Source organism: Tupaia chinensis, unplaced genomic scaffold (assembly GCF_000334495.1).
Source record: "Tupaia chinensis unplaced genomic scaffold, TupChi_1.0 Scaffold000228_1, whole genome shotgun sequence".
Lineage (NCBI taxonomy): Eukaryota > Metazoa > Chordata > Mammalia > Scandentia > Tupaiidae > Tupaia > Tupaia belangeri.
This window is the reverse complement of record NW_006159703.1, coordinates 3515608-3529119: the sequence shown is the minus strand read 5'-3', so window position 1 is coordinate 3529119 and position 13512 is coordinate 3515608. Positions and strand designations below refer to the sequence as shown.

At 42.6% G+C, this 13512-nt stretch overlaps 1 protein-coding gene across 1 annotated transcript in view; it reads left to right on the top strand.

The window, feature by feature from the left end:
* Positions 1-13512, top strand: part of JAKMIP2 (janus kinase and microtubule interacting protein 2) — a 188604-nt gene that overhangs the window by 108466 nt on the left and 66626 nt on the right. The window contains exon 3 of the mRNA XM_006148053.3: positions 12082-12579. Coding sequence (XP_006148115.1) covers positions 12082-12579 — 498 coding nt within the window. The remainder of the gene's footprint in view (positions 1-12081; positions 12580-13512) is intronic.

Genomic DNA, 13512 nt, shown 5'->3' with positions numbered 1-13512 from the left:
CCTCCAAGGGTAGCCAACCTCTCAGAGAGAAAGGTTTTCCATCCTCCCACAGGATCTCACCTCCAGCCTTTCTTTGACTTGTCTCCCACTGTTCTTTCTCTTCATCACTTTGCTCTACCCCCTTGCTGGGTCAAGAGAGATGCCCACCATGTTTATGGGCTTTGCCCTTGTTCTTCCCCACGCAGCTATATGCTCCTTCCCTCATCTCTTTCAGGTATCTGCCCAGAAATGACTCCTTTGACCACAGTCCATAAAATAGAACACTATCTTATACCCAGTTCTACCCCATAGCCTATTCTAGATTAATTTCTTATCACTATAAATATAGCGAGTTATATTATTTATTTGCCTTTTTTAGTGCTTATCTGTCCCCAATCAAGTGTAATCTCTAAGAAATGGATTTAGCTTATCTCTGTTTCTCTAGAGCCTAAATAATTCCAAATCCTAGTAGCTCAACATATAGGACTGCCCAGTAGCCCAGTGGTTAAGGGAGCCAGATTACTCTTGGCCTGATCACAGTTCAAATCCTTACTCCAGTGATTTGAAAACACACCAGGCATGTGTACATGCATGCCCCAAACCTGACAGGATAGAGAAATGGAGGAGAAGGGAATGCGGCATATCTACATTCCATTGGGAGGTTCCTTCTCCCTCTCTCTCTCTAGTGAGCATACATGCCCTCCTTCAAGAATAATAAAAAAAAAAAAGCTCGGGGTCAACAGGTGACCTGATGGTTAAAGTGCTGGACTCCCATATGGCCAACCACAGTTTGAGTCAAGGAACCAAGCAGCTTGAAAATCACACTGGGCACATGTGCATGTGTGCCCAAAATTCCAGGAGAATGAAGGACAAGGGATTACAGCATGGCCATCCCCCTAGTGGTGATTTCTCACTTTCGCTCTCTCTGTCTCTTTTTCTCTCTCTTGTGAGCGCATGCACCCTAAAGCAAAATTCCTTAAAAACAAAACAAAAAACTTAACATATGTTTGTTGAGTGAATACAGGAATGAATGAAAAGTGATTTATTCCTCAGACCTTACCTTCTTCATCAGTGAAATATTATTACTATCCCGTGGGCCTGTGATGAGTTGTAGATTAGACAAATGCATCAAGTACTTCTTAGGATTAAATGAGAAAATGTATTCAAGTGCTCAGACAGCTGCTGACACATAGTAGATGTTCAAAAATTAGTTGTATTCATATTCGTTCTAATACTCTGTGACTTGAGCCTGTTACTAACTAGACTTGGAAATACCTCTTTACTTCCTTGAATATCATCACTTAAGTGGATATGGTAATATACATCTCATCAGGGTAGTATGGACTGTCAAGTAGGGTCATGGCTAGGAATGAGCTGTTTGAAGTCTGTTCATTTATTTTATCAGAGAGAGAGAGAGACAGGTACCCTTTATAGGATCTTGCCACACTGTAGACTTCCCCCCAGCCTCTTCCAGTCAGGATCACAGGTGTATGGGTGTGCCCAGCATGTTCAGGTCAACATGGGATCTGAATCTGACCTCTTAAGTGGCTCCAGTATCCCGTATGGCACCCTATCATCCCCACCATCATGGCTGGGCCTACAAAATCATTTCAAAGTATTCAACATGCTTAAGACAGTTTTGCTCCTCATAAACTGGAGACAATTGTGGTAGTTTCAAGTGGTCTTATTTAGGGGACCAGGTCGTATAATGGTTATGTTGCTGGACTTCCACATAGTTGATCGCGGTTCAAGTTCGAGACCCAGCAGTTTAAAACTCACGCCAGGCACATGTGCATGCATGCCCAAAATCCGAAAAGGAGAGTGAAAGAGAAAGGGATTGCGACATGGCCATCTCCCCAGGGGGTGATTTCTAACTTTCTAGTCTCTCTGTGTCTCTGGCAAGTGCATGTGCCCTGTAGCAAAAATCTCTCTCCCTCCAAAAAAACAGGAAAGAATTGGCCTTGTTTAGATAATTCTATAATAATAGTAAGAAACATTCTTGATCAACAAGCAATAGATCACAAACCAACAAATATTCTTATTCTGTTTTACCTACTCTTCTTCCTTGGCGTCCCTGTTAAATTTTAATTTGCTATTTCTCCTAAAATCTATTCCTCCTAATTTCAATAGTAGTAACAAATGGGCTGTCAATTTGCCAAAGCCCGTTGCCTCTTACCTCAGGTAAGGTTTGACCTTGGATAAATAGAGCCCAATGTAAAGTTAGTGAAGGAATGTTTTAGTGTTCATGGAGCCAACAGACCATGATGTTGTGTTTACAAAGCAATCATATAAGAGTCAGAAGAGCTGGGCATTATTTGTCTTTATCTCTGCTAGAAACAAATTTAAGTCTCTCAGACCTATAAGATGACATAATGATTATTTTTGCTGGATTCCCATGTAGTTGACCACAGTTCAAGTCCCAGACCCAGAGGTTTGAAACTCAATACCAGATTTGAGTACGTGTGTGCCCAAAATCCCAAGAGGAGAATGGAGGAGAAGGAATTGTAGTGTGGCCATCCCCCATAGAGGGTAATTTCTTGCTTTCTGTCTCTCTCTGTCTCTCTGGCAAGCACTCACACTCCATAGCAAAGTCTCTCTTTAAAAAAAAAATTAAGCCTTTCCATGTCTCTATGTGCAATTCATATGATTAAATCTGCTTCTCCATGTCTGTTTCTCTCAAGCATCACTGTGCAATAGAATAACCTGGAAGAACTTACTAAAAGTGAGAATCCCAAGCCCGCAATTCAGGTATTCTTGTAAAGCAGGCAGAGTGAAACCAAGATTTGTAACTCTACACAGCAGTCTAGGAGACTGTGATGCCATCTGGTTCCCAGCTTTTGTGTTGACGAACACTCCACTATAAGATTTCTCCCAGGTCTGGCTATCTCCAGTCATTTCATTGGTTTTAACTTTCCCTGGGGCAACATCACTTCTCAAGTCAGGCAGACTCCTTTCATTGTAGTAATGACAGGATGACAAATTGCACACAGAGAAAGAAGCGTGTCTGTTTGGAGACTGCTGACCATAAATGGCTACTGCTTTACAGAGAACAAACTCAAGAGATTCCAGAGAAGCAGATGCCCCAAGGATCCCACCATTGCCAATCCACCACACATTCAAGCCCATTAAATGGGAGCTCTCAGGTTTGCACAAGGCTTCCTGTTTATCCAGGCTGGTGTCTAGGCAGGCAGGCACAGCAAATGTCATCTCCCCTCACTGACAAGAGAGGAGTGACCAGCCTCTGCAACAAGAGCAAGCCTCCTCCTTCCCTCTACCACTGCCCCTGCCCTCTCGCTCTCCATGCAGTTAATTACAGTTCCAACACAGGAGCTCAAGCAGAGCTTCACCGCCTGTCAGCAGCCTTCCCCAAAGAGCAAAGGGAATTTACAGGGCAAACAAGTCATAACGCAGTTTTATTATACACAAGTATGATTGTGCTTTCAAAGAGCCAGGCTCTAAAAGAGAGAATATGAACAATGCCAAGAGGTGATTCTACACAGTTGGTATGGTTCCCAGGTGCTGATGATGGGGTGACAGTTCAGCTCCTGGGGAATGCCCTCATTAGAATGGAACCCTTCAGGGCAATACAGCATTACTTATTCTTTCAGCAAGACCAGGAATCCCGTTGACATTTACAGAACTTCCATTGCATAGAGAGCAGAGCCATGAAGTCCTTTGGGTTGACAATAAAAGTAGCTATCACTGATTGAGTGTTTACTACCTGTCACACTCTGTCATAGTGCATTTCATTCTTCCAGGTAATCCCAGTATTTCACTTAGCACCCGAGCGACCCTGAGCAGGCGATGGAGCCCCTCTGAATTTTTCTTTCCTCAAATGGAACAATAACTGCATCTGTTTCCTAAGGGCATGTGCGTGCAGGTCAGTTTGTGAGTGATTAGTCAGTGTGGGCCTGTTAAATGTTCTGATGCAGTTATTTCATTTCACCTGCATTACTGCCATCTGAAGTATGTACTGTTGTTACCTCCTTTTACAGATGAGGAAACTTCCTGGCATGTAGGGAGTTCTCAAAACTACTTGCTGAATACATTCCAGCAATTCCTAAGCTTTCCAACCACGCTGTAACATAGGTGCCATTTAAAGTATGTATTTAGGTAGGCAACTCCAGGCTTCAATGGAGAGAAAGGATTTCCACCCAGCTGTCTTTTTCTTAAAAGCAATGCTCTGAAGCCATTACGCTGAATACTTTCCTGCTTATGGACACTGAGAAGCCATGATCTGAGGCCAACAGGTGAGGTGGTGGTTGGGGCAGTAGACTACCACCTGGGCAACTGCGGTTCAAGTGCCAAGCCTGGCAGATTAGCAATCACACCAGGCATGTGTGTATGCATGCCCCAAATCCCAGGAGAATGGAGGGGAGAGGATTACGGCGTGGCCATCCTTTCTGGGATGATTTCTCACTGTTTCTCTCTCCGTGTGCCTCTCTTCGGTGAGCACATGTGCCATATTAAAAAAAGAAGAAGAAGAAGAAGAGAACACCAGGGGATTGCTATGAGATGAGAAATCCACCAACCGTGTTTCTCCAGTCTTTGAATTGTCCTTAGAGACAGACCACTGCTGCAGTGAACATTGTGGGGACAGTAGAAGGAGATAAAGGGACAGAAGCAGAGAAAAACATTCCCCCAGAAGGAACAGCAGGGTGGTAGCCCTGGGTTCCCAGGTCTGGGAGGGATCAGCTCCATTTTCACACAGAGCCTTGCAATTATCACAGCAAGGCTGGGACAGAGGCAGGTCTTGGTTATCATTGTGACTGCAGTGAGAAATAACATCAGTTTAAACTGTTTAACTCATTTGCTCAGTGACACAGCAGGCAGAGGAGCCAAAATGGGAATTCTGTCTATAAAATGGGGGTGATCAAAACAATGCTAAATGTCATGTCCCCCTGGCACTCTGCTTCCTCTAGGGCACTCAGAAAATCAGTGCCCTCTCTCTCAAGCGACTGTTCCCAGAGCCTCTAGGTAACCGGCTCCAAACTAGGGTGCGGTAGTTCTTGCTCTGTGCACATTTTGTTCCTGTTTTCAGAAAGCAAAATTGGCTGGGACCAGCACATGGCATAATGATTACATCCCTGGACTCCCATGTAGTCCACCATGGTTTGAGTCCTGGACCCAGTGGCTTAAAACTCATGCTGGGGGGACCAGCAGTTAGTGTAATGGCTGTGTCGCTGGACTCCCTGTGGCCAACAGCAGTTCGCATCCCGGACCCGGTGGCTTAAAACTCACGCCGGGCACGTGTGCGTGCATGCCCAAAATCCCGAGAGGAGAATGGAGGAGAAGGGATTGCGGTGTGACCATCCCCCATGGGGGGGGGATTTCTCGCTTTCTGTCTCTGTGTCTCTCTCTGTCTGTCTGGCGAGTGCATGCGCCCTATAGCGAAAACCTCTCAAAAACAAAAACAAAAACAAAAGCACCTCATGCTGGCACGTGTGTCCAAAATCCTGAGAGGAGAATGGAGGAGAAGGGGTTATAGCATGGCCATCCCCTCCTGGGGAGTGATCTCTTACTGTCTCTGTTTCTGTCTCTCTGGCAAGCGCCGTCACCCTTTAGCAAAAAAAAAAAAAAAAAAAAAAAGCTTAAGTGGCCGAAAGCAAGAAATTAAGAAAAATGGAATCGCTTGTACTTCCTTAGACTGTCTGAGGCTTCCCTTGTAAGCAACCCTCTTATGGCGGTGGCTTTCCCCTCCTTCACGTCTCCTGTTGGAGTTACTTTGTGCCCATGCCACCCCTACCAGCTACTGTGAGATTAGGTCTCCAGAACATCCCGTGCAGATAATCCAGGCCAAGGGTTCTGTTTGCTTGTCGTGCCCGATAACCTCTCAGCCCTTTCCTTGCCTTTGACTGGGCTGTTCGGTCTTTCATCCTAGATTTCTGAGATCCACATTTAAAGCCCAAATCGTCATGATCTTTATCTTAATGGAATTTACACTGGCATTTTCCACAGGCCAGACTTGAATTAGGACAAAAGAGAAAAAGAAAGCATGAACTTTATATAAGGCAACTCATGAATTCTTCCTTCTGCTATAGGGTAACCCTTCTATAGAAAGATTATGTTTTCTGAGTAATCACTTTTTCCATAGAGCCTCTGGGGTAGAAGAGAATTATTTGGAAGCTCATCACTCAAACACTTATTCCGTGCTTTCTTCCTTACTCTGTCCTATCTCATACCCTATTCTTTATTTTTTTAAGAGATTTTTGCAATGTGGCACATGCACTCACCGGAGAGACAGAGAGAGATAGAAAGCAAGAAATCATTTCCCAAGGGGATGACCACACTACAGTCCCTTCTCCTCCATTCTCCTCTTGGGATTTTGGGCACACAAGCACTTGCATCCAGCCTGAGTTTCAAGCTGCTGGGTTCAGGACTTAAGCTACAATCGGTCACATTTGAGTCCAGAGCCTTAACCACTATGCCAGTCGTAGACCCCCTCATACCCCACTCTTAATGTCTGCACATACCCTAAATATCTTCTAAGCTAAGAGCAGATGCCACCCATGCCAGGAAAATCAATTCATATTGAGAAAACACAGTTTTGAAAACCCAGCTTACCTTCAAACATCTCTTTCTGTTAGGAAAATGGTTGATATAGTGAACTTTACATGATTATTAAGAGCATATCACTAAAATATGTATATTTACATTTATTTGTGGGTGGTATTGATTTAACATCATATAATATTAATAAATATGATAATATCCACCAAAATTAATATTACAGCGTCTACTGTGTTCAGGCCTTTCCAAAGGGCTGTGGATGCATTGTCAAAGTCAGTCCTCACCAAAACCATGTCACAGTGATTGCATCAACCCCAGTTGACACATGAGGAAATTGGAGCTGGCAGAGGAGAAGCTGCTTGCCTAGGACTTCCAAAGAAAGGAGATGTGAGCTCTAACCCGGACCTGGCTCCTGGCCCACACTGGACTTTTGTCAGCCTTCAGCATTCCACTTACATAGAAACAGTTTCTCATCTGAAATTGTAAGGAAATAAATACACCACCAGAACCAGCAGATGGAGTAACCCAGTAACCAGGTTGCTGGATTCCTATGTATTGACCGCAGTTCAAGTCCTGGTCCTGGTGGCTTAAAACTCACACTTGGTGCATGTGCATGTATGCCCAAGATCCCAAGAGGAGAATGAAGAAGGGATTGTGGCATGGCCATGACCCCTAGGGGATGATTTCTTACTTTCTGTCTCTGTGTCTCTCTGGCAAGCACACATGCCCTATAGCAAAAATCTCTCTAAAAACATTAAATAAAATGAATACACCACAGAGCTGTCCAGAAATTAAATGCACTAATATTTGTAAAGTCTATTTAGAAACATGCCTAACTCATAAGTAAGTGATAAATGTTATATGCTTGGAATGGAAGTTTTCTGCACAAATTATCTTTGCTAATTAAAATGGATTTCTTACTCTTACTAAATTTTTTCCATTTTAAAGTATTACCATCTTCGTATTTTCATTGTTACTCAGGAATAGTTCTTCATCTTTTTGATATTCATTCCAAAATTTCTATTAAAATATTTAAATCTCTATCCTTAGTGGTGCAATCTGTGTTGCAAATAATTTTCAGAAAATTATTTTGTTATAAAATTTTTATTGGCTCTTGGGACCAGCAGATGGTGGAATGGTTATGTTGCTGGACTTCCACATAGTCGACTGCATAGTCCTGGACCCAGTGGCTTTAATCCACACTGGGAGCAAGTGTATTGTGCACCCAAGATCTCTAGAAAAGAATGGAGGAGAAGGGATTGCAGCATGGCCATCCTCTAGGGGGTGATTTCTCGCTTTTCTGTCTCTGTCTTTTTGGTGAGCACACACACACCCTGTACCAAAAACCTCTCAAAAAAAAATTATTGGCTCTTTTCCCCCACAAATTTTAGTCACATCCATTCAGCTTTCCTTCATAATGAAACACTTCTCACAAGTTATTTTTTTTAATTATATCTAGAAATCCTGCAAAACATGGCAAAATAAATGGACATAAGAAATGTCAAATGTTACTCATATCCATTGACTTTTCTTTACTTTCCATGGATTCTTTTAAGCAATGGACAAGAAAATCAGTGTTTGTATTTGCTGTTGTCTTCAGGGCAGAGTATGTTTGCCATGCACCTATTTTTTCACATGTGTCTCTTTTTACTCATCTCCTCTCCAATCTCCCCCCAAAAAATTTGTTTTTATAATTTGGGATGCGAACCACGGTCGACTACGTGGGAGTCCAGCGACATAGCCATTACGCTAACTGCTGGTCCCTTTTTATAATTTGGGGAGAATCACAAGGAAATACAATCTAATACACCTGAAGAGAATTTGACAAAATAATTTTAGATCAATGACTATCTCCTGTTACATCTTTACATTCATAGTGCTTTTCAGTATAAGGTACTTTCTCATGCATTATCTAATTGAATCCAGCTTAACCCTAAAAATAACTCTGTTACAGATTTTATTTTGTTTCTTTAATACTCGTATTGTCTGTGTCATGATTCTTCTGCTTCAGCCTCCCTAGTGAGACTATCAGCATTCTCTATTACTCCTGACAATTTTTTTTTTTTTATTAGGCAGAGTCACCATGATGCCCAGGCCAGCACTGAGCTTGCTATCATCTTGTCTCAGCCTCCCAAGTCATTGGATGACAGACAAGAACTATTGTATCTGGCCTTTAGGTAGGACTGGGAATAGATCCCAAGCATCTCAAGTGGTCCCAGTCTACAGAGGACAGCATCATAGCAGCTTAAGCCACTGTGGCCAGGCCATATCATAAGCATTTTTTTTTTTTAGAAAGAGATTTTTGCTATAGGGTGCATGTACTTGCCAGAGAGACAGAGAGACAAAAAGCGAGAAATTACCCCCCCCCCCCATAGGGATGGCACACCCACCATCTCTCCATTCTTCTCTCAGGATTTTCTTCTCTCAGGATTTTGGGCACACAGAAATGCACCTAGCATGAATTTTAAGTCACTGGGTCTGGGATCCAAACTGTAGTCGACTACGTGAGAGTCCAACAGTGTAACCATTATGCCATCTGCTGGTCCCCCATAGTATTTTTTTTTTTTTTTTTTTTGGAGAGGTTTTTGCTATAGGGCACGTGCACTCGCCAGACAGACAGAGAGAGACAGAGAGATAGAAAGCAGGAAATCACCCCCCAGGGGGGATGGCCACGCCACAATCCCTTCTCCTCCATTCTCCTCTCGGGATCTTGGGCACGCACGCACACGCGCCCTGCGTGAGTTTAAGCCACCGGGTCCGGGACTCGAACCGCGGTCGACTACGTGGGAGTCCAGAGACATAGCCATTACGCTAACTGCTGGTCCCCCCCATAGTATTTTTAAAGCAACTTTCTTAGACATAACAGATGGTGACAGAAATGCATAACTAGAATTTCCTACCCTTTGTTCGTTTTTACTGCAATTTTTTTATTGTTCTAGGAAGAATTGCTAAAAAATTTCCCTAAGCAGCTTGTTATCCGACAGTCCTTGCCAACGTTCTGTTCCAGTTGCCTTAATATCGGGATGTCTTACTGAAACTGAAAATGACAAGTTCCTATCACTTAAGCTAAAGTAACTTTCCCATTTGTTTATAGAAAGCAAATAATCAAGTTTCTAAATCAGTGAAAAAAAAAAAAAGACACTTCCTCTCAAAAACTTCATTGACTAGAGTAGGAATCAGTAAATTTTTTCTACAAAGAGCAAGTAGTAAATATCTTAGACGTTGTGGGCCAGACAGTCTGTCTCAAGTATTCAATCGCATTACAGCATGGAAGCAGCCTTAAACAATGTGGACATGAATGGGCGTGGTTTTGTTCCAATTAAACTTTGTTCATCAAAACAGGAGGTAAGATAAATTTTGCCTTTGGGCTGTAGTTTGATCACTCTGTTCTAGAAGATACCAGTTTCCATTCTGTCTGAAAAGATGCAAAGTAAAATCCAAGTTGTCCTTACTGAAGCACTGAGAGACACATCGAACAGAAAAGGGCCATTCTTTTAGGTGGTGGTTGTGGCTTCGTGTAGGTAAAAGGTGGATGAAGGGATGCTCTGGTAATCCTACAAATCTGGGTTCTCAAAATTGCATGTTGGGCTATACTATTTTCTCCTCAAGGTGGGAAGCTAGCTAGGGAAACATACCTGGCTTACCTGCTTTAATTTCACACATGCCTACTGGTTTCTCATAATGTTTTGTGCTGGAACAACTGGTATACAAACATGAGCAAGTCTCCTCAGCAGCCTTCTAGAAGTTTCTCATATGAGGTAGGGAGAGAGGAAGAGGTTCCAAGGACAGACAAGTGTGCAGAAAAAAACATAGAATAAAGAAAAATATGGAAAGAGCCATCATGGGTATAACTGCTGTGCCTTTAAAAATAAATATTCATAAAATGCTGTGGGAAAATGCTGTCCTAGTTAAAGGTAAGTAAACTATTAAGGTAAGTAAAATTCATACTTTACATTCTAATTATAATGGTTTCCCTTTTGAATCCTAAAACTTTAGCTTTGGCTCTTTATTATTTCGTGAAACCTTCCAGTTTTATAAACAGTGAAGACTCACTCTCATTCAACTAGATATTATTCTTAGGGCTCCTCAGTATTCTTTACTTTTTCCGGGTTACTCTGTGTGCGTGTGTGCGTGTGTGTGTGTGTGTGTGTGTGTGTGTGTGTGCATGCTTGCCTGTATGTGACAGAGAAGAAAAGAGAAGACAGACAGGCAACAAAGACGTAGTAGGGGCAAGTGGACAACAAAACAGCGTCATGGAGACTTTCAGATTGCAGGTGTCAGGGCCCAGCCTGATCTTCTGAATCAGAGACTGACTCATAGCCGGATTAAGGTTGAATCGTGGCTGATCTATTTGGAGACCAGTATTATTACAGAAAAGGTAACAAATTACAGCAGATTTTTTTCAGCCAGAATTCTTGGAAGGTAAAAAATGCTAGAAGGAGTAAGGAGTATTTTATTAAACTACTTGGAGTGTTGGCTTTGGAGGCAGCAAAGGAGAGGGATGCTTGAGAGTGGAGAAGGACACAATCCTCCATGGTGCATGAAGACATAACAACAGCCACTAAAGTTCTTTGTCAGAAAGAGAACCCAATAAACCATGGTGTGGTTTTTTGTTTGGCTGGTGTGTGTGTGTGTGTGTGTGTGTGTGTAAAGTTTGGGGATAGAACCAGGTGGACATAGTAAGAGAGGTAAAAAAGGCTATTATCAACCATCTTCAATGTGTATCTTCCCTTTTAGTAGCCACATCTTTAAAAAAAAAAAAGCAAAACATAGAGGGGGGGTCCGCAGGTGATGTAATGAGCAAGGTGCTGGTCACCCACATGGCTGACTGTGGTTCGATTCTAGGACCCAGCAGCTTGAAACATGCTGGGCACGCGTGCGGGCATGCCCAAAATCTCAAGAGGCAAATGGAGAAGGGATTGCAGTGTGGCGATGCCCCCGGAGCATGATTTCTTTCTCTCTGTCTCTTTCTCTGCCAGCACACGTGCCCTATAGCCACAATTTCTCTTAAAAAAATAATGATGAAGGGATGGGAACATTTGATGCTATTCGTTTAGGCACTAATGTATTAATCTGATACAATATTAAACTATGAGTTCTTCTGAAACACCCACATTCATCAGTTTGGACCTAGGTCAGGTTGAGTAGTCTAAAAAGCTCTCCATGTGATCTGTATTGGATAAACAAAAACCGTCCTAACATCACTTTCTAATCTTGCTGCATACAGCAATCACCTGGGGATTTGTTAAAATGCACATTCTGATTCATAAGTCTGGGATGAGCTAGGTTTCTGCATTTCAACAAGTGTCCACAGGGTGCCAGTACTGCTTACCTACAGACCACACTCAACAAGCAAGGCCCCAACTCCTCAAATATTTGTCTGAATAAAGTAATATAAACATCTGTAGGCATTTTCTCCTTTGACACACCATATCCCTAGCTTTAACTTCCCTCTGAACATACAGGGACTGAGAATTTACAAAGACATCAAGAATGAAGAGATCACAGCAGCATCAGCTGCACATCCTGCCTGGGAGTACACCTCTTCGTTGAGTCTCACTCCTTTTCTTCGTCTCGCCCCTCTTCCTCTAGGTATCAAAGCTTGAAAGAGAGAAGACTCAAGAAGCAAAAAGAATCCGTGAGCTGGAGCAGCGCAAGCATACGGTCCTAGTAACGGAACTCAAAGCCAAGCTCCACGAGGAGAAGATGAAGGAGCTGCAGGCCGTGAGAGAGAATCTCATCAAGCAGCACGAGCAGGAAATGTCAAGGACAGTGAAGGTGCGAGATGGAGAGATCCAGAGGCTCAAGTCAGCTCTCTGTGCTCTCCGGGATGGCAGCAGTGACAAAGTAAGGACAGCGCTCACCATTGAGGCCCGGGAGGAGGCTCGGAAACTGTTTGACGCAGAGCGCCTTAAGCTCTTACAGGAAATTACGGACCTTAAAACGGCCAAGAAGCAGGTGGACGAAGCTCTGAGCAATATGATCCAAGCAGACAAAATCAAGGCTGGGGACCTCAGGAGTGAGCATCAGTCCCACCAAGAAGCCATCTCAAAGATCAAGTGGGAGTCGGAGCGGGACATTCGGAGGCTGGTTAGTAATCCCGTCAGACCAATGCTGAACGGTTCTCTTTCCAGGTTTCAGGGTGCCATGGGGTCCGCTTTGTCAGGTGTTTCCTTGTCAGTGGATTATAAACAGTGCCCATCTTTTGTCCAGTACTGTCCAAAATTCTAGAATAAGAAGAAGCTAGCTACATAGGTATGTAGATGGGTATGCTCAGACCAAAATTGGAATTGTAAATTGCAAAAGATTTTGGAATCACCTTTCCTGTAAAAACTGGATTCTTCCCGCCCCACACATTTGGAGAATATCTATTTGATGATTTCCATTTTCTTAGATGATTATAAAAATATTTGGGATTTTGAACTCTTCCAAAGTCAGCATGTTTTGTGGGCTTCCCATTTATAAGATGCTATTGGGCTATTATAGGGATAGGGGAGTTTCTGGGACTTTTGAGATCTTTGAAAATGGCAACCATTGGGAACACCCTGGCACACCTACCTTTTTGCTCAGAACCATGTCTAAAAGCACAATACAGAGTTATCAAGTCCTTAGTCATTTGAGGAAAAAAAAAAATCTTTTCCCTAAAATAAGCAAAGGCCATTATAATTTTTAAATTGTGTGTCAATCCTAACTGGCTTCTTTGCTGTTAACCATTTTCAGCACTTACCTCAGCCCCTACCGAGTTGAGTCTTTTAATATGTATGATCAAAAGCCACACAGGCCTCACCATGATTAAAAATAAAACAAATACAATTATTTTCTGAAAGTTATAATGTCCTAGGTTTACTGTGTCTGATTATTTTAAAAGAAATATTCAAATATTCAATTACACTCAGATGTTTAGTGTTAGTTTTATCTTCTCAAATGAATCATCACCTATTAAAATGAACTATGTGCTTTTCTCAAAATAATGTCTTCTTAGGAAAAGTCATACTCGTCCTATTTTATTTTCAATTTTAGTAA